Genomic DNA, 27,828 nt, shown 5'->3' with positions numbered 1-27,828 from the left:
CACTATTGACAGTTGCTACCCCTGTGAAAGGTTCTGTCGTGCATCTGTATAAAGAAATGATTAGAGTTTCGGAGGAGGTCCCTGACAGGCTGAGTTCTGTGTAGAATTTTCAGTACAGAGTTAGGTGTGAACTGTGTGCGCTCTGGAAAGGAACGAGCTGGCGCTGTATTGTTCTGTGAGCCCAATTCCTGTTCCCTGAGGTTGTTTGGGGTTGGACTGACCTTTTGAACTGGATTTCTTTTCAGATGGGTGTATTTTTCCTTATTGCAAATTTCCTCCAATTCATCAGCAGAAATTATAGCCACTTTTCTGGGAGCTTATGACCCTGGTTTGGACGGCTTATGAACTTACCTTTCAATAAATCCTTTTTCAGTTTCTCCATGGCAGCACTGCTCTCTCTCTGCAATGCCGTTTTAGCGTTCTGTCACCATTTTTTTTGTGCCCTCCCACTATGAACCACTTCCTTTGAGTCACTGTGTTCTCTTGTAGGAAAACCAAAACAAGCAAACAACTTGAGGTATCTGCCTCACCATTCCCTAAAGTCCCCGGTCCTTCCGACTTGAGTGCAAGTCACACTACATTGCTCTATTTTCCACCCTATAAGGATCGCCATGATGTCTCACACAAATCTACATTGGGTAATTTTTGTTTCTTTAAGATGGGTCTGTCATAGAAAGACGGGTTACTCTTTCTATATTTGTCATTATTACGGCAGTAGCTTTCTTTTTTTTTTAAGATTTCTTTATGTATTTTATGTATATGAGTGCTCTGTCTTAATGCAGCCAAAAGAGGGCATTAGATCCCATTACAGATGGTTGTGAGCTGCCATGTGGTTGCTGGGAATTGAACTCAGGACTTCTGGAAGAGCAGCCAGTGCTCTTAACTGCTGAGCCATCTCTCCAGCCGGCAGTAGTTTTCTTTAACCAGCTAGTTCCCCAATGACTGACAGAGAGAGTATGATTTATTTTTAAGCTGTAAGCATTAAGCTGGGCAGGTTCTGAGCTATTCTAATCTGAATACCTTTAAACCCCACGTAAAAGCCAGTTGCTTGCCAATCTGATGACTCCATGGGCAGCTTCTGCTCCATCAGTCTGTTCCCACAGCCACGTGCTCAGCGCCATCTTGCCTCATCGAGAGTCCTTTCTCCTCCACTCCTGCTGCTGCCCTGCTGCATCCTCCCTCTCTCCTCTCATCTCTTGCCCCCAAGCCCAGGAACCTAAAACTCTGCCCACCTCTCATCGACCCAGGCATAGGCTTCAGCATCTTTATTTAGCCAATCAGGGATAACTGGGGAACATTCCTTATCATCACATGGCTACAGGAGGTTGTTCAACATTCGTATGTAACAAAGCTCATGGCAGGGCCGTAACCAGATCTCAAGGCATTGAAATTAACATTTGAAAACACAGTTGGACCTTCCTGCAACATGGGTCTCACCAAACTGATCTTGAACTCTTAATCCTCTGGTCTCCACCTCCTAAGTGTGAGGATTCCAGGTGTGTATTAGCATGCCTAGATTTCATCATGGCTAACTCATCAAGGCAGGGCTCTTATAAATGAAACTATCTGCTACCTTAGACAATTAACTTCTTTCTGGATTTTCCTATCCACAATATTTAATCACCCATTCATCAGTTTCATCTAAGGCCAATTATAGAGATATAAACACTGTGGCAATGAATTAGACATGAAAAGCATACAGCAAAGCATAAAAGCAAGATCCAAACGGGATGTGGTGGCTCACTCCTTTAGTCCCAGTGTTAGGGAGGCAGAGGTAGGGGGATCTATAGGAGTCTGAGGCTAGCCTGGTCTACAAAGCAAGTTCCAAGACACCCAGGGCTACACAGAGAAACTGTCTCAAAACAACAACAACAACAAAACAAAACATAACAAAAAACAAAGAGCAAGATTCGTGTCAGGAAGTCTTTGTCTAGAAGCTAGCTCAGGGAATGGGGGTGGGGTTAGGGGAAGCATGCTGCTCAGTTGGTAAAGTGCTTGCCTAAGATGCAGAAAGCCCTGAGTTTAATCCTGCACACCCCATAAAATATGCATGGTGGTACACACATAGCCCCACCACTCTGGAGATCGAGGTAGTAGTACCAGAAATTGGAAGCCACACCAGATGCAATCCCAGCCCTTGAGAGACAAGCAAGCAGCTCTCCAATTTGAGGCCATCGCTGTTACACACAGTTCTAGACACACTTGGGGCACTCTACCAAAACGGTTTTTTTAAGCCTCAAGTCAGTGAGATGACTTAGCAGGCAAAAGCACTAGCAAAACTCACAGCAAAAAAAAGAGAACCAACTCCCAAAAGTTGTCCTCTGAGCACTACATACACACCCTCTGAAGCATGTGCATACCATTACTCAGACACACATAATACACATACAATGGTTTTCCTTTGTTTGGTTTTTATTTGGTTTGGGTTGGGTGCTGTTGTTGTTGTTGTTGTTGTGGGGGTTTGTTTTTTGTTTTTTGTTTGTTTGTTTGGGTTTCTTTTTGTTTTATTTTGTTTTGTTGGTTTTTCAAGACAGGGTTTCTCTGTGTAGCCTTGGATGTCCTGAACTTGCTTTGTAGACCAGGCTGGCCTCGAACTCAGAGATCTGCCTGCCTCTGCCTCCTGGGTGCTGGGATTAAAGCTGTGAGCTACCACCTCTAGCTGAATGATATTTTTTTTTTTGAAAAGGCAAAACGTTATTTCCAATGTGTCTCAGTACGTGTTTGCCTGCCTAGTGCATGTGACTTCTGGGGTTCAATGCCCAGTACCCCACCACACACACATACAAACATCCCTTTTCTTGAAAATCTAGAATTCTCTACCTTGTCCATCCCTCCCTCCAACCTAACCCCTGGGTTTTTAGCCTAGAATGAAATTCAGTTCGAGTGTGCTGAGCATTTGGACATGGCTCAGCAAGATGGTAGTGTTGGACACTACATTCTTCTACCCACTACCAAGGTTCATATTCTATATTTCTCACAGAAACCTGATTTAGCTCCTTCCCACTAGGGCCCCTCAGTTTAAGCTCCACGACAAAAATAGACATACTGTTTCCAACTAGAGTTAAAAAAAAAAATCAGCTTAGCAGAGTAAACAAGTTTCTATCAGTAAAATCCAGCTCTTGCAGCCATTATTTAATTGCTTTGGAGGCTGGCAAGTTGGCTCAGTAGGTAAAAGAACTGGCCACGAAAACATGACTAGCCGAGTTCAGTCCCAGAGTCCACTTAAAAATAAAAGAACTGACTTCAAAAAGCCGTCCTCTTATCTCCTACACACATGCACATGCCATTTTGAACGCACGTTCATTTGAAGTTGGACACAGTTCTTGTTCTGAAATGCAAGCACCTCAGGAGGATAACTGGCACCTGAACTTCCAGAACTCTGCTGCAGTGTGGCTGCGATGCAAAGAAAACACTAGCTGAGTGTTCTACACCTGGGGAGAAATGCAAACCAGGGAAAGGTATGGGTCAGCGTGACAGCTGAGAAATGTTAAGCCAGGAGTCTCTTCTGGATCAGCATTGGGTCCACACAGGCTATGGTTATCAAGTGAGATTTAAAAAGCATGGGGAAGCCAGGCGTGGTGGCGCGTGCCTTTAATCCCAGCACTCGGGAGGCAGAGGCAGGCAGATTGCTGTGAGTTCGAGGCCAGCCTGGTGAGTCCAAGACAGCCAAGGCTACACAGAGAGACCCTGTCTTGAAAAAACAAAAACAACAATAAAAAGCATGGGGAGAAATTGTTTTCTCTAACCAATTTGGTCTCTGGTAGGGTAAAAATTGAGATAAACACTTCTCTAGAAGCTAAAGTTCACCAAAATATTGACTTGATTTGTTTTGTTTTGTTTTTTGTTTTTTGTTTTTTTGAGACAGGGTTTCTCTGTGTAGCCTTGTCTGTCCTGGACTCGCTTTGTAGATCAGGCTGGCCTCGAACTCACAGAGATCTGCCTGCTTCTGTTTCCCGAGTGCTGGGATTAAAGGCGTGCACCACCACACAGGGCTGACATTTTAAGATTATGTCTTATTTTTGCCAGTGGGTGGTGGCACATGCCTTTAATGCTAGCATTTGGGAGGCAGAGTCAAGTGGATCACTGTGAGTTTGAGACCAGCCTAGTTTACTCAGCGAGCTCCAGTCCAGCCAGGACTACACAGAGACACCTTGTCTTGAAAAATAAACAACGAAATTATGTTTTATTTCTTGAGGGAGGTGTGTGCTGTGGTGTGAGTGTGAAGGTCAGAGGACAACTTGTGGGAGTTGTTTGTCCCCTTCCTGTGTGTGGGTTCTAGGGAGCAAACTCAGGTTGTCAGGGGCAGACGTCTTTACCTATGAGCACCACTGGCCTTAAGTGTTTGGTTTTTTTTTAAGTAAAATAGAAAGATTTTCAAAAGTATGTTACCAATTTTAGAAATTTCAAGAAACAGAGACTTTCAAAATTGTGTTACTAAAAATAGATCTGACCCTTGGTATTTGTCTAATGAATCCTCCAGAGTAGAAAAAAATTTCACCCACTGAGGATACAGTGGAGCTAATTCATCTGCGGTCTTTCATTTAATTGGTTAAACTCTTCCAGATGGAGAACATTTGAAGCAGAATAATGGTTCTGAGCCTTTGGAATTGTCAATAAGTACAACAATATGTTACAAGTAAAGTCTCCTTTGCCTTCACCTAGCAAACGAGGAAGTCGGCATTTGGTAATATCATTTTAGTTTGGCCACTGAGAAAGATCAGCTCTCATTTTATCCAGTTTTCAGCAAGCATATATCTGGTGCTCACTCTTCCCCCTGGATAAAATCAGGCCGACCCTTCCCTCACAGACTTTCAGAATGTCCCGGAGGTCACTGTGCGTGCATGGCGTGTGGTGGAGGCTGGGTCAGCGGGGTAAATGGAGCAGCTGAAGAAGGAGCTACATTCATAAAGCCCTGAGCAGGGGACTTCAGTCAGAGGGGCACGTGGGCCCTCCAGCTGTCAAGTCAAGCTTTGCAAAGACGTTTACCAGGCAGGAGCGAGTAAGAACTCTAGACACAGAAAATGGTACTTACAAATATAGTACCATGTATTTAGACAAAAGCTAGTGATTTGGTGTGGCTACAGAGTGATGTGAGCGTGGAATGTGGCAGAAGGTGGTGAGGCCGCAAAGATAGGATGTGGGTTCATATGGGGGGACCCTGAAAGCCAGTAGGCTTAAGTTTGATCCTTTATCACTTGGTCGTGTTTGAGAGAGATGACATAAGCCATAGTAGTAGAGGTTGTGTGGAGGGAGAAAGAGAACAAGGCGGTGAAGGTGAAGAGCCTTATTTGGTCCAAGCACCAACTTAGATCCTCGGCCTCCTTTAATCCTACACTGTTCCCACCGGCTCCATAGCATTGTCTTTGTTTTCAGAGGAGGAAACTCATACTGGTTGTGTAGTTGTCCCCAGATCATACAGCTCATAACAGACAGGGCTGAGATTAGAAACTAAAGTTCTAAAGATCTTGTTAGAGAATAAAAAGACCACTGAGCTCGTGTAAATTACTACCAGGAAGCACACAGTGGAAACATGGAGAGAGTTAGTGAGCGATCAAGGAAAGAAGAGCGGCGGCGCACAAAAGGATATTTACAGCGAGGGAGCCGCAACACAGGAAGTGGAGAGATAATCATAGAAAACCACAACACGTGTTTTTAAATGCAACGTCCCAAGGAAGAGAGAGCCAGGATAAGGCTCAGCCGCTCACACAGGCATCCTTAGCATTTGGCATCACTCTTCGTCCTCTCTCTCTCTCTCTCTCTCTCTCTCTCTCTCTCTCTTAAACTTTAAACAATTTGTTGAGAGTAACAAAGATCCAGCTCATGGTCCTGCAACTTTAATGGTCTAATCAGAGACAAATGGGGCCAGTTTCCTAGAAACTGCAGAATCCTGAGGACCACATCCACGCTGCCCCACACCACTGATGTCGGTCCCTTCACAGGTAGTCCAATGAGATGGCTCAACGGTTAAAAACATTTAAATAAATAAATAAATAAATAAACCACTTGTGCAAGCCTGAGAAAGTGAGTTAAATCCCCAGAAACCAAGGTAGAAGGAGAAACTGACCCCTGGAAGTTGTCCTTCACCCTCCACACGTGCTCACACACACAGAAGCATGATGGTCAGGTATGATGGGGAAAGCCTGTAATCCTAATATCCCAGAGGTGACTCAAGGCTAGCCTAGGGTGTCCATAGTGAGCCTGACTCATGGTGGGGAGAAAAGAAAGACAAAGTTATATTTTGAGAGGGTATGCGGATAGTTTTATGGCAATTTGACACGGGCTAAAGTCATCTGGGAAGAGGGAACCTCAATTTAAAAAAAGAAAATACCAACAATTAAGATCCGGCTGTAGGCAGCTGGGCAGAGTAGTTCACACCTGTAAGCCCAGCACTTGGGAGGCAGAGACAAGCAAATTTCTGTGAGTTTGAAGCTAGCTTTGTCTACACGGTGATTTCCGGGACAATTAGAGCAAAATAGTGAATCCTGTCTCAAAAAACAAAAACAAACAAACAAAGATCTGCCTATTGGCAATCCTGTAGGGCATTTAATTAGTGATTGACGGGAGAGGACGCAGCCCATTGTGGGTGGTGCCACCCCTGAGCTGGTGGTCCTGCAGTCTATAGGAAAGCAGCGTGAGCAAGCCAGTAAGCAGTAGGCCTCCCCGGCCTCTGCATCAGCTCCTGCCCTGTTTGAGTTCCTGTAGCACAAGCCAACTAAACCCTCTCCTCCCCAAGCTGCTTTGGTCACGGTGTTTCACCACAGCAACAGCAACCCTAACTAGGACAGGGAGCTTGTTTGTTTTAGGAGACAACGTGTTGCTGTTTACATAGCTCCAGTTGGCCTAGAACTCATGATTTAGACCAGGCTTGCCTCAACTCATAGAGATCTGCCTGCCTTTGCCTCCTTAGTTCTGGGATTAAAGTGTGTCGCTACATCAGACTAAAGTATGCATTTTAGTCAATAGTACGTTAGCACTGGTTCATTAGTTATGTCAATTGCTAATATAACCTGTTAGCCACCGGAAATTAAAGGTTTATTGACAGAACAAACACTGCATGCCTGTGATTGTTTCCTTGGAATAAAACACCTGAGAGTGAAATGGCTTAGTCAAACAATGGAAACGTTTTTCTCCTCCAGAGAACATTCGTTTTAAGGTATTATTGTGACGAGATGAAAGGGAGTGTGTGTGTCTCCATTAGTTTATGTGTGCTACATATATGCAGGAGCCCAAGGAGGCCAGAGAGGGCGTTGGATCCCCTGGAGCTGGAGTCGCAGTTCTGAGCTGCCGTGTGGGTACTGGGAACCAAACCTAGGTCCTCTGCAAGACAACAAGTGGCTTAGCATCTGAGCCATCTCTCCAGCCTTGGTTTTTAAATATATTTAAAGAATGAGTTTAGCTCCTGGCATGGTGGCGCACACCTGTAATCCCAGCACTCTAGAAGGCAGAGGCAGGCAGATCGCTGTGATCTCGAGGCCAGCTGGTCTACAAAGCAAGTCCAGCACAGCCAAAATTACACAAAGAAACCCCGTCTCAAAAAAAAAAAAAAAAAAAAAAAAGGTTCAGACCCAACTAAGAATTGTATGACTAAATAAATGGGCAAGGTCATAGAGCCTTTCTGAGTTACTGAACTCACAGGTAGGCATAGTGGTGCATGCCTGTATTCCAATATTCTGGAAGCAGAAGTGATGGATCAGGAATTCAAGGTCATCTTAAGCTCATAACAACTTTGAGATCAGCCTGGGCTACATAAGACTTTGTCTCAAAAAAAAACAAAACAAAACAAAACTTTTTTTTTCAGAATTTCAGCACCAGCCTCCTCGACCTCCTGTTCTTCTCACAAGGGTCTTGGAGAAATGAAATAGTTGGTGTGGAAAGCTTCAGACATGAATGTCACCCGAGAATGAGAACAAAGGGAGCATTTTTCTACTAAATAGTCTGTCTTAGCCTAAGAAAGTTCATTTCCTTGCCTGTATGGTCGCTAGACAAGGAAAATCCCAGACTTGGCATCAGCAAGGAAGACAAGGGCAACAGAAAGGAAGTGAGAGAATTGTTAGACTTCTTGGCTAGGTTTCAGAAACAAATACTTGCAGTGCCTGGTATTGTCAGGCCAGCATCAAGCAAGCCCAAGAAGACAGACAAGGAACATTACGGTTACAGACTTGGCTCCGCACACCGTTACTCAGGAGAAATTGGTGCGTAAGCAGGGTCCTGGAAGGTGCGAGAGAAACATAACAATCATTGGGTGTGGACCTCTGACTGCCTGTGGTTCTGCCAGGCCTGAAATTGCAGTCACATATTTCAACTTATTTAATTTCCAAACATTCTTACAGGAGTGACAAAGGCTAGCTAAAACAAGATGAGAAGCCTGGGATTTAGGAAAGCTTTGGCCTTTGACCTCTAGCTTGAGCCTCTTATCAAAGTACCAACCTGCTCAGGCCAATGAGCATGAGGCTTCGCTGGATGAGAAAGCAACTTATTTTATTTGCCTGGTGACTCTTTTGGCACCTGCATAGAAATGAAACTTGGTGGGTAAAATAAGGAAGGAATAACATTTCTAAAAGTTCTATTTTTGATTTGAACTTTTTCACCCTTTTGAAAGAATGAGCAGAAGGGGTTTGGGGGGGATGGGGTGGTTTTAGTTTTCCAAGACAGGGTTTCTCTGTGTAGCCCTGGAACTCACTCTGTAGATAAGACTGGCCTCAAACTCAGAGAGATCTGCCTTCCTCTGCCTCCAAAGGTCTGGGATTAAATGCATGTCCCACCACAACCAGGTGAGCAGAAGAGGTTAAAGAACTTTCCAGAGCAAATGAGAAGAGAAAATCACTAAACAGATTGGGAAATATCTCCACTGATATTTATTGCCATCACTATTTTGCAGCGCAAAGAGCACAGGTGTGACATGTTGGCACAGCGGCAAACAGTTGACAGCCCTGAAAGGGCAAAGTTAGGACACATGGGAGCTCTCCTCTCCTTTAATCCCAGCACTAAGGAAGCAGAGGAAGGCAGGTCTCAAGGCCAGCCTGGCCTACATAGGAAGTCCCACGTCAGTCAGAGCTACACAGTGAGACCCTGTCTCAAAGAAGAAAGAAAGAACAGTATAGAATGAAAAGTGACCATTTATGAGTATTTTGTTTTTTTTGAGAGAGGATCTCACTATGTAGCCTCAAACTCATGACCCTCCTCCTGCCTCTGTCTGAGTGCTGGGATTACACTGTGCATACAGCTACCGCACAACTATTGCTGTACATTGCTTGCAATAAAAAGTATTGTTAGAATCACTTTGGGCTAATAACAATATGTGTGCATGACTCTGTGTGTGTCTGTGTGTGTGTGTGTGTTGTGTGTGAGAGAGAGAGAGAGAGAGAGATCTTTGTGATTGTAAATAAAAGCCAACTATTAAATGGGTTTTAATTTTTTTCTCTTTAGGCTGCTCTTTTCTTTCTTTAATCTTTATTTTATTTTTTATGTATGTGAGTGTTTTGCCTGCATGTATGCCCTTGGAAGTTAGAAGAGGATGTCAAATCCCCTAGACTTACCAGTGGTTGTGAGCCACTGAACTGGTGCTAGGAATTGAACTTGGGTATTATGATTAACTGCAGAGCTATCTCTCCAGGCCAGAATGAACTTTATTCTTCGTTGGTTGCTTGGTTGGTTGACACAAGATCTCACTTTATAGCCCTAGATAGCCTGAGTCTTGCTATGTGGACCATATTTGTCTCAAACTCACAAAGATCTACTGTCCTCTGCCCCCCCAAATACTGGGATTAAAGGGGGAACCACCTTTTCCCAGATGAATTGTTGTTCTTTGTGTGAGTGTGATTGGGTGGGGAGTGTGTTTAAGTGTGTGTTTTGTGTGAATGTGTGATTGAGTGTGTGTGTATATGTGTGTGCAAGTGTGTGTGTGTGAGTGTGTAAGTGTCAAAATGAATGTGTGGGTGTGAGAGGACACCTTTCAGGAGTTGGTTCTCACCTTCCACCACGAATTCCTAAGGTCACACTCAGGTCCTCTACCCCGCACTGCAAGCATCTCCACCCACTGAGTTACCTCCCTGGTCGCTTTTATGTTCTTCTTTGATTAATGTTAGTCCTAGTTTAATAACAGCTTAACTAATGCCGTTAAGACCCCTACACATCTAGCTTCTTATTCATTTGTTTATTTATTGATTTAGTTAGTTTGTTATGATTTTTCAAGACAGGGTTCTTCTGTGTAGTCCTGGATGTCCTTGAACTTGCTTTGTAGACCAAGCTGGCCTCGAACTCAGAGATCCAGCTGCCTCTGCCTCCCAAGTGCTGGGATTAAAGGTGTACTACCACTGCCTGGCTCACATTTTGCTTCTTGTTGGTGCTTTCAACTCCACCCGTAAGTGCAACTCTCAAAAATGGATGAGAAATGCATTACACTCAACTGATAAATCCTATCTGACTCCCTCATACTGACACTCAAAGGGAAAAGGCTCCCAAAAACACACTAGAAGACAGACAAGGGTAGGAAGAGCTAAAAGGCTTCACTGGTAAAGACTGTGTGTGTGTGTGTGTGTGTGTGTGTGTGTGTGTGTGTGTGTGTGTGTGTGTGTGTCACCAGTCCCTCTAGGAAAGGCAATTGATTATGCTTTTATATGTCATCACTACATTAGTGTTGGGTCATTTCCAGATACACCTGAGCTGGTTTTGATAGGCAAAACCATCTCAGGAAACTAAAAAAAAACAAAACAAAACAAAAAAAAAACCTTTCCTTATTTTGTGGACTTACATTACCACATTTAAAACAAAACAAAACAAACAAACAAAACCAGGCTCTTAGCCCAGCATGGTGGTACCCACCTTTAAGCCCAGCACTCAGAGGCAGATGCAGGCAGATCACTGTGAGTTTGAGGCCAGCCTGGTCTACAAAGCGAATCTAGGACAGCCAGGACTACACAGAGAGACCCTGCCTCGAAAAACCAAAACCAAAAAAAAAAAAAAAAAAAAAACAACCCGGGTCTTACTGTATAGACTTAGCTATCCTGCGACTCATTATGTAGACCAGGCTAACCTTCAACTCAGAGAGATCTGCCTGTCTCTGCCTCCCAAGTGCTGGGACAAAGTTATATGCTACCATATCCAAACTATATGAACTGCCTTTCTAAATATATTCATGTAACATTCCAATATTCATCCCTTGGACCCCCTCCAACTTTCAGAAGTTCTTTTCCCACTTTTCTTCCTTAATAAATTCATGGTCACTCTCCTTACTCTAAAAAAATATAAAATAACATAATATTAATTAATCATGGAACAGAGCGCAACATGTTAAAATTTATGGAAAATACTAAACGAAAAGTGAAAAAGTCAAGACAAAAACACAAAAACAGAAGTGAGAGCAGTGACATACTTCACTTCTCTCACAATTTCTCTTTTTAAATGAAGTTCCTCTTGCAGGGTTATGCGCTAGAGGTTTCCTGGGGAGAACTGAAAAACTCTAGATTGTGTCAGAGCAATTAGTACGCACCTTCGATGCCAGCCTCACTGCTCTAAGACTCCACTTTCTAGAGACCTCTACTCTCCTTAAACAGTGTTCAGGCCGGGTGTAGTGGTGCATGCCTTTAATCCCAGCACTCAGGAGGCAGAGGCAGGTAGATAGCTGTGAGTTCGAGGACAGCCTGGTCTACAAAGTGAGTTCAGGACAGCCAAGGCTACACAAAGAAACTCCGTCTTGAACACCCCCCCCCCAAAAAAAACCCATAATGTTCTGCCAGAGCTAGGCATGGTGGCACACGCAATCACTCTGAGTTTGAGGCCAGCCTGGTCTACAGGACAGCTAAGGCTACATAGAGAAACCCTGCCTTGGAAAAAAAAAAAAGAGAGAGAGAGAGAGAGACTGGAGAGATGGCTCTTCTAGAAATCCTAAATTTAATCCCAGTACCCACATGGTGGCTCACAACCATCTATACTGGGATCTGATGCCCTCTTCTGGCCTGCAGGTGTGAGCACTCATACATAAAATTAATTAAATTAAAACAAAACAAGCAGGTGTGGTGGCACATGCCTTTAATCCTAGTACTTGGGAGGCAGCGGTAGGTGGATCTCTGTGAGTTCAAGGCCAGCCTGGTCTAGAAATCAAGTCTAGGACAACCAGGGCTGTTACACAGAGAAACTCTGTCTCAAAAAATAAACAAATAAATAAACAAAAACCAAAAGAAAAAGCCTCTGAGGCATGAAACAACAAAAGAAAGGAAGGAAGGAAGGAAGGAAAAAGAAAGACAAGATATCTGGCTGCATAGCCTATTTGGGGGAAATCATTATAACCCACTGCCCAACACACAGGAAGGCATACAATTACAACTGAAAGAGTAATTATAGGATAAATCAATATGCTTCCAGGAACTTGAAGTTTAGTTATTATGATTAATAGATATACGCCAATATTTAAAAATCTAAAGAAATAGAAAAATAATAAGCCTTTTGCACTGTGGCTAGACTTTAAGTCATTGTTACTATAACTAATTATTGAAAGTCACTGGCCAAACGATAGGAAACCACGTTCCTAGAACCCTGAACCTAGAACCTGAATTACTTTACTTATTACAAAATAAAGCAAATTAGAGAGAGTGCTCACCGTGAAATAACATTAATTTCCGTTAAAAGAATAGTCACCTAAAAACATCCACTAAGGTTTAGGTGATGTAAAGTGTTGAACAAAGTAGTTTAAAGTATATGCATGAAAATGTCATATGGAGCCAGTTCTGCTGGTGCATGCCTATAGTCCCAGCACCCAGGGAGGCAGGTGGCTTGCTGTGTGTTGCTGCTAATTTAAAGGTATGGTCTAATGTTTATTATTAGCCCTATAATAATTATGACAGTAGTTCCTAACCTGCTATCAATCAATAAAAGGCCACACACCTGTTGTATTTTAGACCGGCCTTGGTTCACCTGGGTCAGGGCAGATATTAATTCCTAAGCTACCTTCCATCATCTCCCTGCCCCGTCCCATGCCATCTGCTTCTGATCATTTCTTTTGAGCTACCTCCCATCCATCATCCCAAGTACTTGCTAATGTTCTTCATCTGGGCCAAATCCTCCACCCACGCCAGCCATGTGCTTCTTACTCCACTTCACCCATGGTGACAGCCTCCTTCTTTCTCCTCTTCCTCTGCTGTCTCTCTTTCCCAAGATCCTCTTCCTCCCCAAGCCCGAGAACCTTAGCCACAAATACTCCAAGTGCCTCGGCTTTTTTGTTTGTTTTGTTTTGTTTTTTTGAGACAGGGTTTCTCTGTGTATCCTTGGCTGTCCTGGACTTGCTTTGTAGACCAGGCTGGCCCCGAACTCACAGAGATCCGCCTGCCTCTGCCTTCCAAGTGCTGGGACTAAAGGCGTGCGCCACCACGTCTTGTGTGTCAGCTTTTTTTTTAAAGATGCATTTTTTATTATGTATATAGTCTGCTTGTACCCCTGCAGGCCAGAAGAGGGCATCAGATTACATTACAGATGGTTGTGAGCCACCAGGTGGTTGCTGGGAATTGAACTCGGAACCTCTGGAACAGCAGTCAGTGCCCTTAACAGCTGAGCCATCTCCCCAGCTTCTTATTCCTGGTCAAGCAGGAATAGGCTTTTAGGCCAGTATGTATCTCCATCATATACTCCCAGCGCCCTCTTTTATCCCCATCCTGGTGCACCCTTCCCTCTTGCCAACAAGTTCCTCCCATACGTTCATGGCTTTTCTGCATGCGTCACCCACTGAGTTTGATTAGGGTTGCTTCAATGAGCATGAGGAATAGGGTTATTTACAGGATCACGGCAACTAGCCAGTAACTACAGCACTGAGGAAAATTACTCCAGCCTCCCAGTAGCCACTAACTCTACCTACAGTTTCTCAGGGAAGGGTAGGGCTTCATGAGCCCACCCATGATGGAATATTGAAAGGCCCTCTCTCTCTCTCTCTCTCTCTCTCTCTCTCTCTCTCGCTCTCTCTCTCTCACACACACACACACACACACACACACACACACACACACACACAGAACCTTGTGTAACCTTGGCTGTCCTGGAACTCAGAGATCTGCCCAAGAGCTGGGATTAAGAGCATGTGCCACTACTGCCCAGGTGACAGGCCGTCTTTTGTGTGGTAACCACAGATATTATGATTTCATGAGAGCATCCACCACAATGTGTGTCCAGGAGGCAGTGTTTTTCCAGCACTCCTCCAAATTCTTTATCTCTTACATTCTTTCTGCCCTGATAGATATTTTGAATATGTGGTGAAAATGACACTAAAGTCAGGTTCCCCAAAACATATCCCACTTAGTATGTAGAGCAGGCTGGCCTTGAACTCACAGAAATCTACCAGCATCTGCCTCCTGAGTGCTGAGTTAAAAATGTGCATCACCACAGCCACCAAGTATTCTTTTTTTTTTTTTTAAGATGTATTTATTTATTATGTATACAATGTTCTGCCTGCATGTATGCCTGCACACCAGAAGAGGGCATCAGATCACATTATAGATGGTTGTGAGCCACCATGTGGTGGCTGGGAATTGAACTCAGGACCTCTGGAAGAGCAGACAGTGCTCTTAACCTTGGCAGCATCTCTCCAGCCCACAGATATCCTTTTTAAAGAGATTTTTAAAAATTAAAATTGTGTGTGTGTGCGTGTGTGTGTGTGTTGTGGGGCTCATAGACCATGCCTCCAGGGGAATTGGCACAGAACTGCTAAGATGAAGTATGTTCAAACCCCAGAAATCTCACGTTTGAGACTTAAGATCTCATCCTGAGAAAGTGTGGGACAAAGCTCTCTCAATGTTTTCTGTGTGCCTGCCTCAGGAGCACATGACACAGCCTCAAGGTTACAGGTGGACAGTCAAAGTTACAGGTCAGTCACACAAGCTTGTTTCCTGTTATCCTTCCCCATGCAAATACAGCACTGTGAGCATCCTAGTCCCAGGCAATGATATACAGTCATCATTAAACCTCCCCCACTGCCCAAGGTTTATAAGTCCCTGTTTCACTTGAAATAAACAGGCAAGCAGCCAGGCATGGTGGTGCGCACCTTTAATCCCAGCACTCAGGAGGCAGAGGCAGGTAGATAACTGTGAGTTGGAGGCCAGCCTGGTCTACAAAGTGATCCAGGACACACTACACAGAGAAATCCTGTCTCAAAAAAACAAAAAAACAAACAAAAAAAGAAAGAAAGAAAGAAAGAAAAGAAAAGAAATGAGCAAGCACCATCTATTTTTGCAGTGACCATCTGAGACTCACCTTTTATTCTGGGGAAAGAAGGCCTCCCCTCTGTGGAAGGACTGCAGGCTTTGTCCCAGGTGAAAGCAGTCTTGGTGGGCTTTGTCCCTTGGAAACACCACGGATACCCCACTGAGACTGACATTGTGATAGACTGGAGGGAGCATCCTGGGTCTGAAATTCAGGAAGGAGGGGGGAGTGACGGGGACTCTGGCCAGGCTATTATGTTTCTAATCAAACATCGATGGGGGGGGGGGGCAGGGAGGGATCCTGACCAAGACCAGCCATTGCACGCCAGAAAGAGAGACAGACAGACAGACAGACAGACATAGACACAGACAGACAGGCAAACATATATAGTTTATAAAAAAAGAACTAATTGGATCCTTCCAAGTATTGTAAAGAGGTCACCAATCTCAGGGGCACCCACCTTCTTCACTGATGCAAATAAATCGGGTATGGCTGGTTATAAGTCTGATAAAAATGACTAAGGTGATTAAAAGCCCATTTACATCAGTTCAAAAATCAGAATTATGTGCAATTCTTATGGTATTGTTAGATTTTCCTGAATCTCTTACTATAATTACTGACTCTCAATATGCTGAAAGAATTGTTTTGCATATAGAAACTGCTGAATTTACTCCTGATAACTCAGAATTAACTACATTATTTATAGAACTGCAATAGGTCATCAGAAGCAGAAACTATCCCTTGTATATTACTCATATTCGATCCCATACAGGTTTACCAGATCCATTGGCACAAGGAAATGAAGAGATTGACAAATTATTGATAGGTAATGTATTCGAAGCCTCAAATTTTCATGAAAAACATCGTTAATGGTAAAGGGTTAAAGAAAAGATTCCCTATCACTTGGCAACAAGCCAGAGAAATAATAAGTGTCCTATGTGTTCCTTAGTTAGTCAAATACCATTACCTGCTGGAATTAACCCTAGAGGAACCAAAAGGAATGAAATTTGGCAGATGGATGTGTTTCATTTTGCAGAATTTGGAAAGATGAGGTATGTGCATCATACCATCGATACATATTCAGGTTTTCAATGGGCAACTGCCTTAAGTTCTGAAAGGGCTGTGTGATTACTCATTTACTGGAAATAAAGCCAATTATGGGAATATCTACACAAATTAAGACTGACAATGTCTCTGCATATGTGTCCCTTAAGATGAAAAACTTCTTTATGTATTATAATATAAAACATGTTACTGGTATACCTCACAACTCCATAGGACAAGCAGTTGTGGAAAGAGCTAATCGTACCTTAAAAGAAATGCTTATTAAATAAAAGGGAAGAGTAAAGACACCCAGGGAGTGATTAAATAATGCTTTGTGGACTCTAAATTTTCTTAATGTTAATGATGAAGGGACGTCAGCTGCAGAGAGAGATTGGGTGACAGAAAAAACTGAGGAGCTGGGACAACCAATATTCTACAAAGATTTGTCGAATATGAAATGGAAACCTACAATAGTTTTGAGATGGGGTTGTGGGTATGCGTATGTTTCTACAGGGAGTGAAAAAACTATGGTTACCAACAAAACTTATAAAGATTAGATCTGACCATTTGGCAAATGAATCTTAAGAGCTATCTGGTTCTTACAACTTGACATTGTTTTATACAGCTTGGAGAACTAATGCCCTCTTCTGGCCTGTTGGTGTACATGCAGGCAGAGCCTTGTGTCATTTGCAAAAAACACAACAATGAAGAAGACAAAGCAGGCACCCCGAGTGATTTAACCCCAAAAGAATGCCTCTGGCACTACAAGCAAGGTGCCTCAACTGTTGTTTCCTTGAAAAATTATAAATACACTAAAATACCTATCCTAATTATTTCAAAAGTTTGCTTACTTTCAGAGCAAAAAACGGGACAATAATGAAGAAATTGCATGCATATTAACAATAAAAGGGCTAGCCAAAAGGATTGACCCCAAAAAGACTGGACAAAAACAGATACAGCTAGCTTTTCCAGCACTTGGCCAATATATTATTTTTCTAGGGTACCCAAAAGATGTTTTTCTCCTAAACAGCATAAAGTAATTTTGAGAAAATTTACTCAAAACACTCACCAGTTGGTGGGGTGAGTGTTTCTGGTGGGTTACCAATATTCATTTTTGCCTAAGGGGGTTAGCTATAAATTAATAAAAGTTTCATTTAGGGATTTCTTTCTTCTATCTTTCTGTCTCTCTAATCTTTCTATCCCATCTAATATTAAAGAAAAGGGGGGAGGAAGGGAGGATATAGGCTTATAAAACAAAAGGTAGATTATTGAATCTACTAGCTTCAAAAATCTTACATTGGTATTGTAGATTGATGAAAATTTAAGACTTTTGATTGATGGAAATGTAAGACTATTTTATTCAACTTTTGCTTCACATTGATAAAAACTTAAATGGTATATTGTTATTTTTTGCCTTATGCATTGTGTTATATGTTGATAAAATATTATATATTGTATGTTAGTAGAAACTTAAGATCATTTTGTTGAATGTTTAATGTATAATTCATGTGCCACTCCTTCAAAAAGGTAATGTCTTATGAAAACTAACTATTAATAACCTATTCAGGAAGATCAGAGATAAAAGTTGGTATTTAGTTACCTACAAATCTTACTAGATACTAATTTACTTGGTCATACAGCTGGTTTGTTTAGTTTGGGATCCTGACAGGGACAGGACATTGCATGCCCAAGAGAGATGCAGGCAGAGAGGAGAGGAGAAGGCTGCAGTTTTTGGAGCAGGATCTCATGTGGATTTGGGAAGACAACCAGCTTACAGGCTCGACCAGCATGCAGGCCAGAGACACCTGGGGATCCGTCCCGTGGAACAGATCCCGGAAGGTTTACTCTTGTTTCCCTTTAACCCTTTTCCCCTCTTGTACAGGATAGTTGGATTGTATAATAAAGTCTAATTACTAAGAAACCGAGCCAACACCCCTCCTTCTGGATCCCCAGGTGCTGTGAGGCAGATGCCCCATTTGTCATGGCCAGCTTGGACCTCTCAAAGCCCCCAGCTCTTGACACTTGGATCAGCCCTGGAACCTGTGTTCTAGTGTTTACTAGACTAGACGCAGGTGTTTGCCCACACAGCAGTTTAACCAAAGGGATGTAACACTTTGGAGTCATCACCAGCTTAGGAACTCTGAGTTTTCACTGCCATCTGATACCAACAATCTCATTCTAAAGAGCTAATTGTAACATGGTGGGGAAACTCTTTTCTACATCTTCAGTGAGATTGGACGTCATCACACAGATTGGGCGTTGTCACACAGCCCTTGCTCTAGCTGTTCCTGAGGAAAGTGGAACCTGGGAGTCTGAGATTCATCCATTTCTACCCAGAAGCCAGACATGCTCTGACTGTCCTGCAAAAGAAGTGTGCACTTCGAGTGTGACACATGGTGGCAGCTCAGCAGCAGGAAATATGAAACCGTGTGTGTGTGTGTGTGTGTGTGTGTGTGTGTGTGTGTGTGTGTGTACACGCACACATGCACACTTTTGGATGTAGGTACTGAGAACTGAACTCTGGTCCTAGGAAAGAGCAACAAGCTCTCCTAACCATCAAGCCATCTCTCCCACACCAAAGAAATTATTCTAAAAAGAGATAAAAGCGTGTGAGTCACAGGCTGTGTGTACTTACTTGGAAGTGGGTTTTGAATCAGAGGGTGGGGTAGATGCTTGCCTCAGGTCTAGTCAGCATCTATCCCTCAGGGTGGACTCAGTTCAGAACCTCAAAACTAAGGGGGCTGGTGAAAATCTAGCCCTGACTAACTACAACACCACTTACCTTAAGAGTGTTAGTACTAGGAGAGATTGTGAAGATTGGTGAAATAACACTATCTTCTGAGGGCTGGAGAGATAGCTTAGTGATTAAGAGCACTGGCTACTGTTCCAGAGAACCCAGGTTCAATTCCCAGCACCCACATGGCAGTTCAACACTGTCTGTAAATCTGTTGTTGTTCTAACACCTTCACACGGGTACACATGCAGGCAAAACATCAATGCTCATAAAATAAAAATTAACAAAACAAGAAAACACTCTCCTCTGAGAAACAAGGCCCAGATATGTTTCATGATTTGCCAAAAGGCAAAAAGCTAGCTGAGAGAGACCTAGAACTTGATCCCAAGTCTTCTAATACTTAGCTGATACTGTCCGATATTTCATCCTCAAGTTTGGAACTTAGCCCTTCTTCTGCATGCTTCCCCTTCCCAAATTCTTTCTACCTCTTGATTTTCAGCTGAGAGCCTTTCCTTACAATGTGGTGTGTGTATGTGCACGTGCGTGCGTGCGTGCGTGCGCACGTGTGTGTGTGTGTGTGTGTGTGTGTGTGTGTGTGTGTTGTCCCTCTTTTAAAGTCTCTGAGGCCTCCGAGATTTGCACACAGGAAGAAGCACATAAAGTGTTTGCAGAACAGCATTGCTAGGAGAGTAGAGAAAGCAGGATTAGCCAGAGAGGGGGGGTGGGGGCTGAGGGGATAAGCCTAATCGGGGCTCGGTTTTGGTGAAGAGAAATGACAACATGGCATTTGTGTATTTAGAGGAATAACTTGGGAAAAACAGAAAAATTAAAGGTGCTAAAACAACCGTTTGACCTAAGGTAGAAGTACGAAGAGTATCTCTCTGTAAGCTCAGAGGCAGTTCAACATACAGAAACAGAAGCATTACAGTGCAAATGCTGGTAGTGGGAAGCACGGCTGCAGGGCAAGCCGTCTATTTTGGAGGGGTGGTCAAGACAGGGTTTCTTTTTTGTGTAGCCCTGGGTGTCCTGAAACTTGCTCTGTAGATCAGGCCGGCCTTGACCTCAGAAACCCGCCTGCCTCTGCCACCTGGAATTAAAGTTGTGAGTCACCACGGCCCCGCACAAGTGTGTGTGTAGGTGTGGTCTGCAAGTACATATGTCTTTTTGCATGAGCACATGCAAGTGGAGGCCAAAAGTTGAGTGTCTTTCTGGATCCCTCTCCGCCTTATGCAGAGGCAGGGGCTCTTATCTAAAATCAGAGCTCACTCATTCAGCTAGTCTGGCATTTCCGTGGGTGCTGGGGACCCAAACTCATGCTTACATAGCAAGCCTTTTTACTTGCCAAACTGTTTTGGGTTTTTTTGTTTGTTTGTTTTGTTTTTTTGTTTTTTTGTTTTTTTGTTTTTGAGACAGGGTCTTAGCCATGGCTGTCCAGAAATTTAGATTCACCTGCCTCTGCCTCTCAAGTGCTGGGATTAAAGGGGTAGGCCTTGATCCTGACATAAATTGGGAGGATGACCTAGAACTCCTGATCCATTTGCTTCCAAAAGCTGTCGTGTACTACTGCGCCCACCCAGCTTGACTGCTTTAATTTTCAAAGTAAGCTAAAAGTGAGAATGAGAAAGGTGTGGGTAGTTACATTTACAAAATAAGGCACGAAGGCAAGAAATGGACAAGGGAAATGTGATTGCCGGGACAGAATTATGGAACTGCACAATCTGATGGAGTTGCCAAGGGACATGTTCGGCTCTAAGCTTGGACTGAAGTTGTAGGTAGTTTTATTTACTCGGTCACTCAGAGCGTCTCACTACGTAGCCCCAGCTGGTTTCGAATGAGCAATCCACCTGCCTCAATCTCCAGAATGTTAAGAAATTACAGAGGGGGAAAACAAAACAAAAAAATTCCTTGCACGTTTGCAAATGGAATGGCATTTCTGGTAACCTCAGGAGGTTGCAGCATTGTTCAATTCAACACATCCAACCTGGGTCGGTCACAATGGCACCTGCCGGTAATTCTAGTGCTAAAAAGGGAGCTGCCATCTCAAAACAAGTATTAGTTATGTGGGTGTGTAAAAAAGTCTCGCAAAAATGCCAACACAAGGGCTGCAGAGGTGGCTCAGAGGTTTTAAGAACATTGCCTGCTCTTCCAAAGGTCCTGAGTTCAAGTCCCAGCAACCACATGGTGGCTCACAACCATCTACAATGAGATCTGGTGCCCTCTTCTGTAGCGCAGTTGTATATGGAGGAAAAACACTGTATACATAATAAATAAATATTTTTTTTAAATGCCAATACTAAAGACCCTATTTCCATTCAATCTTCCTCCCTGTTTTGCTGAACTTGATAAAGAGGCTGGGTGACAACTTACACACCAACCTGACGGAGAGGAAGGTGACCCGCACTGAGAGTAGCCCTGGCTGAGGATACTGGTCCCTCAGGCCTCTTCTCCACCGCCTGTCCCCGCCAGCTTTTCAAAATGGAATCACATACAGCCCCGCCCCTTGCTCGAGGCCACCGGGAAAGGGCGCCGCCGCCGCTGGCCACTCCGAGGTGCCCGCGCGTCGAAGCGTCTTCCTCCCTCATCAGCCTCATGCTCGCGGTGAAAGCCCGCGGCTGACCGTCAGACCTGCGCTCTTCAGCCAGCCAAAGCTGACCAGACCCGGTGCACCCATAGCCCTGCGCCACACCCCCGGAAGTGACGACAACAACGCGACCCGCCCTTGTCCCGTCGGGCCTCGCGGCAACGGCGGGAAGATGGCGGCGGCGGGATCCCTGGAACGGAGCTTCGTGGAGCTGAGCGGAGCTGAACGCGAAAGGCCCAGACACTTTCGGGAATTCACAGCCTGCGTCATTGGTACGGAAAGGGCTTGGGGGAACGGGAGCCATTGTTTTCTTCTCTGGCTCTTCACTTAGGCCGTTGGTCTCCGCCGTGGTTTATCCAAGTCCACATGCCTAAAGCCTGGGCATCACAGCCTCGTTTTTGCCTGACTTCTTTCTCCTTTGCCTACTTCCTTTTGTATGCACTGTCAGTCCCTTGCACTCTTCTTCCTCAGCACGCTTCAGTGCCTGTCATGCCCCGACAACCACGAGTGCAAACCGACCACGTTCATTTTGCAGGGACTGCAAACGCTGTGTTTGGATCGGTGAAATACAGTGAGAGTGCGGGAGGCTTCTATTATGTGGAAAGTGGCAAGTTGTTCTCCGTCACCAGAAACAGGTTCATTCATTGGTGAGTGCTGCATTCCCCCCCATGCCCTACACAGATGTAGCGTTGTCTGATGTGCGATTATTCATGTTCCTGTGCCAAGTTACACATCTAGCAGTAATCCACACATAGGAAAAGCGAACCAGTGCCTTCAGTCAACGTCAGAATCAGTGCTAGGAGAAGTATTCACGTCTCGGGATAAACACAAAGGAATGTAGTTGGGATACAACAGTGAAGACCCATTTAAAACATGAGTTCATGGTGTCCTTGTCATCTTTGAAGCTTCATTCTGCTGTTGAGATTAAGCTTGTGCATGTCATGCATGTTGAGTACCAGAAAAAGGTGCAAGATATTGTAGCTGTGTAAGAATAGATATATAGTGGATTCCGCTTTTGTTGTTTCAGTTTTACACACAAACTAATGATATAGCATAGGTATATAAATGCAGATTTTCGTGCTTGCCCCAGAGAAAAGTCTGTGAGAAGCTAATGGGACAATCAGATGTTACTGGGAGGGGAAGGGGAGGGTGTAGAAAGTCACCGTTAAACTGAGATCTGAAGGATCAAAAACGTGAGCTAGGCTTGGGCAAAGAGGAATCCAGTAGATACCGGGGAAAAGATTAGACAGAACTTGAGAGATGGATTAGAGAGGAGTCCAGGGGCGAGAGACTCTGAATACCAGAGAAAAAATGAAAAAAGGAAGGTGGGTGAAGAAAGAATATACCTGAGGAAGTCAGTGTCTTGACTGAGAGAGACTTGGTTTTGAGGGCAAGGATGCAGATGGGATGGTAGGTAAAGTGATGGGAAGTTAGGCTCCTGAACTTCGGAGGGATCTTCTCACATTCCTGACATGGGTCTGGCCTTGTTTAAGTGCAGGATGTGTCTTAGGGTTTCTATTGCTCTAAGGAGACGCCATGACCACAGCACCTCTTACAAAGGAAAGCATTTAATTGAGGTTAACTTACGGGTTCCGAGGTTCAGTTCATCACCAGCATGGTGGCGGGCGCATAGACGGACACGATGCTGGAGACGTAGCCGAGAGTTCCACATCTCGGTCAGCCAGCAGCAGAAGGAAAGAGTGAGCCGCTGCATCTTCCTTAAGCTTCTGAAACCTCACAGCCCAGCCCAGTGGCACTTTCTAAAACAAAGTCACTCAAATATGAGTCTGTGGAGTTTATTCTTATTCCAGCCATCACTGTGTATATGATCATTTCTTCAGTTGTATGACCTGCTATATGGAATTTTTGTGCCCATTTTTATTTATCCATTTTGGTTTTTAAGAATATTAGCACAACATGCTCTCTATGTTTCTTTTTATGCTGCTTTAAATGATCTCCCACTATGTTATTTATCCCTCAGCAGGGATCAGTAGATTTTTAGAGCTTTTACTCTTGTTTGTTTTTGTTTTTTTTTTTTTTCGAGACAGGGTCTCTCTGTGTAGCCTTGGCTGTCCTGGACTCACTTTGTAGACCAGGATGACCTCGAACTCACAGCGATCCGCCTGTCTCTGCCTCCCGAGTGCTGGGATTAAAGGCGTGCGCCACCACGCCCGGCCTAGCGCTTTTACTCTTATGACTAGAAAAGCCTAGATTCAGTCATAACATTATTTTGTCTTACCTCTGTTGTGGGGAAAATCAGTCATCTGAGTCAAAAACAGTGCCATAGTTACATGGACCAGCAATGACAGTCCCTGCGTAAAGGCTGAATTTCAGTAAAATGAGTCAAGATGAGAAACTTTTAGGTGAAACTCTTCCTGTCATTAATCAAGGGATCAGATGCAGTAGAACTACAGAGAGCCACTTGAAGGAAACCAAATAAATTGAAGAAGGAAAATGAAGGGAATTTGAAATGATAAAACTCAAAAGAAAATTAATGTGTACGAGTGTTTACCTGCATGTATTTTTATACATTACATACATGCCTGGTGCTGTTGGAGGCCAGAAGAGGTTGTTGGAGCCTCTGGAACTGGAGTTCTGGGTGGTTGTCAGCTGCCATGTGGGTGCAGAGAGGCGAACCTTCATCTTCTGAAGGAACAACTGGTGCTCTGAATCATTGAACCATCCTTTCGGCCCCAGAATTGTTAACTGTTTGGGGGGGCTGGGGGGAGACAAGGTCAAACTCCCACTATGTGTTCCCAGGTGATATGGAATTCACCATGTAGCTAAGCTGGCTTCTAATTCACAAAGATTTGGCTGCCTTTGCCTCCAGAGTGCTGGTGTTAAAGGGATGCGCCATCATGTGCAACCAGCTAGAACAATATTAATAAGAGAATATATTTCTTTGAAAGGAGCAAAGAGATAAAACTAAAAGCTAGAAGTTAAAGAGAATAAATTGGTTTATTGTTTGTTTGTTTGTTTGTTTTTTAACATTTAAATTTTAGTCTTGATTGTTGCTGCAAGAAAGAGTTCATTTTATCTTTCTGAAGTCAATATCACTACAGCAAGATAAATAGATGTAAAGGAGAAATCTTTGGCGGTCACTTTAGTGTCACCTAGGGCCGCTAAGAAAAGGGTCCTAATGATAAAGCTGAAGTCCACCGTCCCTCTGAATCGAGGGGCCTGGTTTCAGCACCTCTGCAGACAGCACAGTCTACAAATGCTCTTCATGTTGTTAAGCAAGCAGAGTATTTGCATCTGCTCTGCGTGTCCAGCGGACTCCAGTGCTCCTCTAGCCCATGTTGATGCTTTAAATGCTCTTAGGGAGATGGTAAGAGGAAGAGTGGAGGTACAGCACGGTTTTTGGTTTTGTTTTCTTCAGTGTTTTCAGTCTATGGTTAGTTAACTTGGCAGGTGTAGAGCCTATGGATTTGTAGAGGAGCTGGAATTGGAGCAGAAAGGTTGATTTCAGTTCGGTTTTAGAGCTGCTGGCCCATAATTGAGCTACTCTTGCCTTTGGGCCTGTGGCCTCGCCTCTTAAGGCTTCTCATGTCCCAGTAGTGCCCTGAGGACTAAATCTTTAACACAGAAGACTTTGGTAGACGTTCAGGATCCAAACTAGCATTATACGGGTTGACATAGACCAGTGAGCATGTGCTAAAGGTGTTTACAAATGACATATACTTAGAAGGCAAAGGTAAGACGTACCTTGCAGAATTAGATAAGTGACAGCATCAGTGATGAGTGTAAAGGACAGTGCAGGCAATAGAGGGTGGTTAGAATTATAATATGAATTTAAATTCAGACATAACAACTGTCAGTGAAATAGTTTGGCTCCTGTGTTTTGACTTGGATTTGATTAAAGCCCCCACCTCAGCTCCCTACTGCCAGTTGCATTTATATCTCCTCAGACAGTATTAATTGGATGTCAGCTCTGCATCAGACAGTTTTCTAGGTTTGCAGATATCGAAGTAGACATAGGACTTAGCTCTACGCTCAGAGCTTATTGCCACTTATTCAGAAGCTCTCTTAGAAGAGGGGTAGGAAGTTGGGTTAGCGTTACAGGGTAGAGACTAACCTTGACAGGCTCAACATGCAGTTACTTTTATGCTTTTAAAAATATTAAGAAATGCCGGGTAGTGGTGGCGCACGCCTTTAATCCTAGCACTCAGAAGGCAGAAGTAGGCGGATCGCTGTGAGTCCAAGACTAGATTAGTCTTTGTAGTGAGTTTCATGACAGGCAGGGCCATACAGAGAGACCCTGGAGGGGTCGGGGAGACAGGCAGGCATGGTCCAAGTTAGATTGTTTAATCTTTGGAGAGTTCATTTGGACACTATTATCATACATTGCAGCAGTCATTGAGGGGGGAAAAAACAACTTTAAACAAATCTCTTTGTTTGTTTGTTTTAACAGGAAGACTTCTGGGGATACGTTGGAGCTGGTGGAGGAATCACTGGACATAAATTTGTTAAATAATGCAGTTCGCCTAAAATTCCAAAATTGCAGCATCTTACCCAGTGGAGTTCATGTCTCTGAGACTCAGAATCATGTGATAATCTTGATATTAACCAATCAGACAGTGCACAGGCTAATTTTACCACACCCTTCCCGTATGTACAGAAGTGTAAGTTGATTGCTGTGTGCACTAGCTTTTCCCCATATGACACTAGCTAGTTCCACAGTTGAGGACTGGAATGATAGTCCTTGAAATGGAAAAAAAAATTGGATTCCTTGTTAACCTTTACCAAGAGAATGTTATAGTTACTGTTTGAGATCATCAGATTGGAGATAGTATTCGGTGATAGAGTGCTTGCTCAGCATAAACAAAGCCCTGGGTTCCAGCCTCATAAATTGAGCTTGTGCCTGTAATCCCACTATTTAAGAGATGGGTACAGAAAGATTAGACGTTTAAGATCATCCTGGAGTTCAAGGCCAGCTTGGGCTATATGAGAGCCTGTCTGAATAATGAGAAATCAGACATTTTAAGTTGATAAAATAGTTTTTCTTTTAAAAGGATAGTTTTCAGTAGTACTACAGTGCACATCTGTAATCCCAGTAACAGGGAGGCTGAGGTAGGGGGATTTCGGGTCTCAGAGCATCTCAGTCATACAGAGGAAGTTCATGGCCAGCCTGGGCTACATAATCATAGTCCCACTGGCAGAGGGGGTAGGAAACTTTTGTCTGATCCTCAGCAATTTTTTAAGCTTTGCTTTTATGTGTGTGAGTGTTGCCTGCACGTATATAAGTACACGGCATGCATGCAGTGCCTGTGGAAGCCAGAGGGCGTCAGATCTCCTGGAACTGAAGTTACAGGCAGTTGTGAGCTGCCATGTGGGTGCAGAGAACAAAACCCATGTCTGTTCGAATAGCCACAGGTGCTTAAAGATACTGAGCCATCCCTCCAAACTCAACTTTTTTTTTGGTTTTTTGTTTTGTTTTGTTTTTCAAGACAGAGTTTCTCTGTGTTTGCCTTGGCTGTCTTGGACTCACTTTGTAGACCAGGCTGGTCTCAAACTCACAGCAATCTGCCTACCTCTACCTCCCAAGTTCTGGGATTACAGGCGTGTGCCATTGCACCCAGCCCGCCCCCCCCCCCCGACATTTTTTTAAATAGATATTTTTAGTGAATGAGAGGAACTAAAAAAATTCAGGTTATTTCAAAATATGCTTTTCTATTACAGGAGCTGGTAACTGAAAGTCAGATGCAGTCAATATTTACTGACATTGGAAAAGTTGATTTCAGAGACCCTTGCAACTACCAGTTAATTCCAGCAGTACCTGGGCTGTCCCCAAGCTCTACCACGTCTGCAGCCTGGCTTAGCAGTGATGGGGAGGCTCTGTTTGCCCTGCCGTCTGCTGCTGGTGGCATCTTTGTTCTTAAACTACCTCCTTATGACATACCCGGTAAGGATGGGAACTGAGCATGGATTTAGCTTTAATCCTCGCTGAAACGCAGACATTCAGTCTCATTGTTGTCAGTGCAGGGCTTCAGTCTGTGCTGCTTCTACTTTCATTATTGGCCTGCTTGGCCCTGCTGCTTTACCTGCTTTTATTCAGTGGACAAGGAACTAGAATGGATTCTGAGTGTGGGAAAGCAGAAATGCAGAAAGTAGCCTATTTTAAGTCCATTAGTAGAGACAAATTATTAGTTGTCTCACCATCATATTGAAGGACTATATTTAAAACGAATGAATTTTGGGACCAAGTTTGACAGCTAATCTGTATCCCAAGTCACCACTGTCTCTTGCCTGCGTTGTTGGATTAATGTCCTAAATGTCTCGAGATCTGTCC

The 27,828-nt window shown here is 43.8% G+C and overlaps 1 protein-coding gene and 1 pseudogene across 2 annotated transcripts in view; one reads left to right on the top strand and one right to left on the bottom strand.

Annotated features, from left to right (window-relative positions):
* The window catches only part of LOC311593775 (high mobility group protein B2-like), a 529,125-nt pseudogene extending 507,576 nt beyond the window's left edge, over nucleotides 1-21,549 (bottom strand). Inside the window, exon 1 of the transcript in view lies at nucleotides 21,334-21,549. The product of the transcript in view is annotated as a high mobility group protein B2-like (transcript). The remainder of the gene's footprint in view (nucleotides 1-21,333) is intronic.
* A 112-nt stretch (nucleotides 21,550-21,661) lies between these two features.
* Nucleotides 21,662-27,828, top strand: part of NUP160 (nucleoporin 160) — a 56,375-nt gene continuing 50,208 nt past the window's right edge. The window contains exons 1-4 of the mRNA XM_084774775.1: nucleotides 21,662-21,811; nucleotides 22,075-22,186; nucleotides 25,951-26,161; nucleotides 27,219-27,441. Of these exons, the coding sequence (XP_084630901.1) occupies nucleotides 21,712-21,811; nucleotides 22,075-22,186; nucleotides 25,951-26,161; nucleotides 27,219-27,441 (646 nt within the window). The 5' untranslated portion in view covers nucleotides 21,662-21,711. The remainder of the gene's footprint in view (nucleotides 21,812-22,074; nucleotides 22,187-25,950; nucleotides 26,162-27,218; nucleotides 27,442-27,828) is intronic.

Source organism: Acomys minous, assembly GCF_964271855.1.
Source record: "Acomys minous genome assembly, chromosome: 3".
Lineage (NCBI taxonomy): Eukaryota > Metazoa > Chordata > Mammalia > Rodentia > Muridae > Acomys > Acomys minous.
This window is presented reverse-complemented; position numbering and strand designations above follow the sequence as displayed.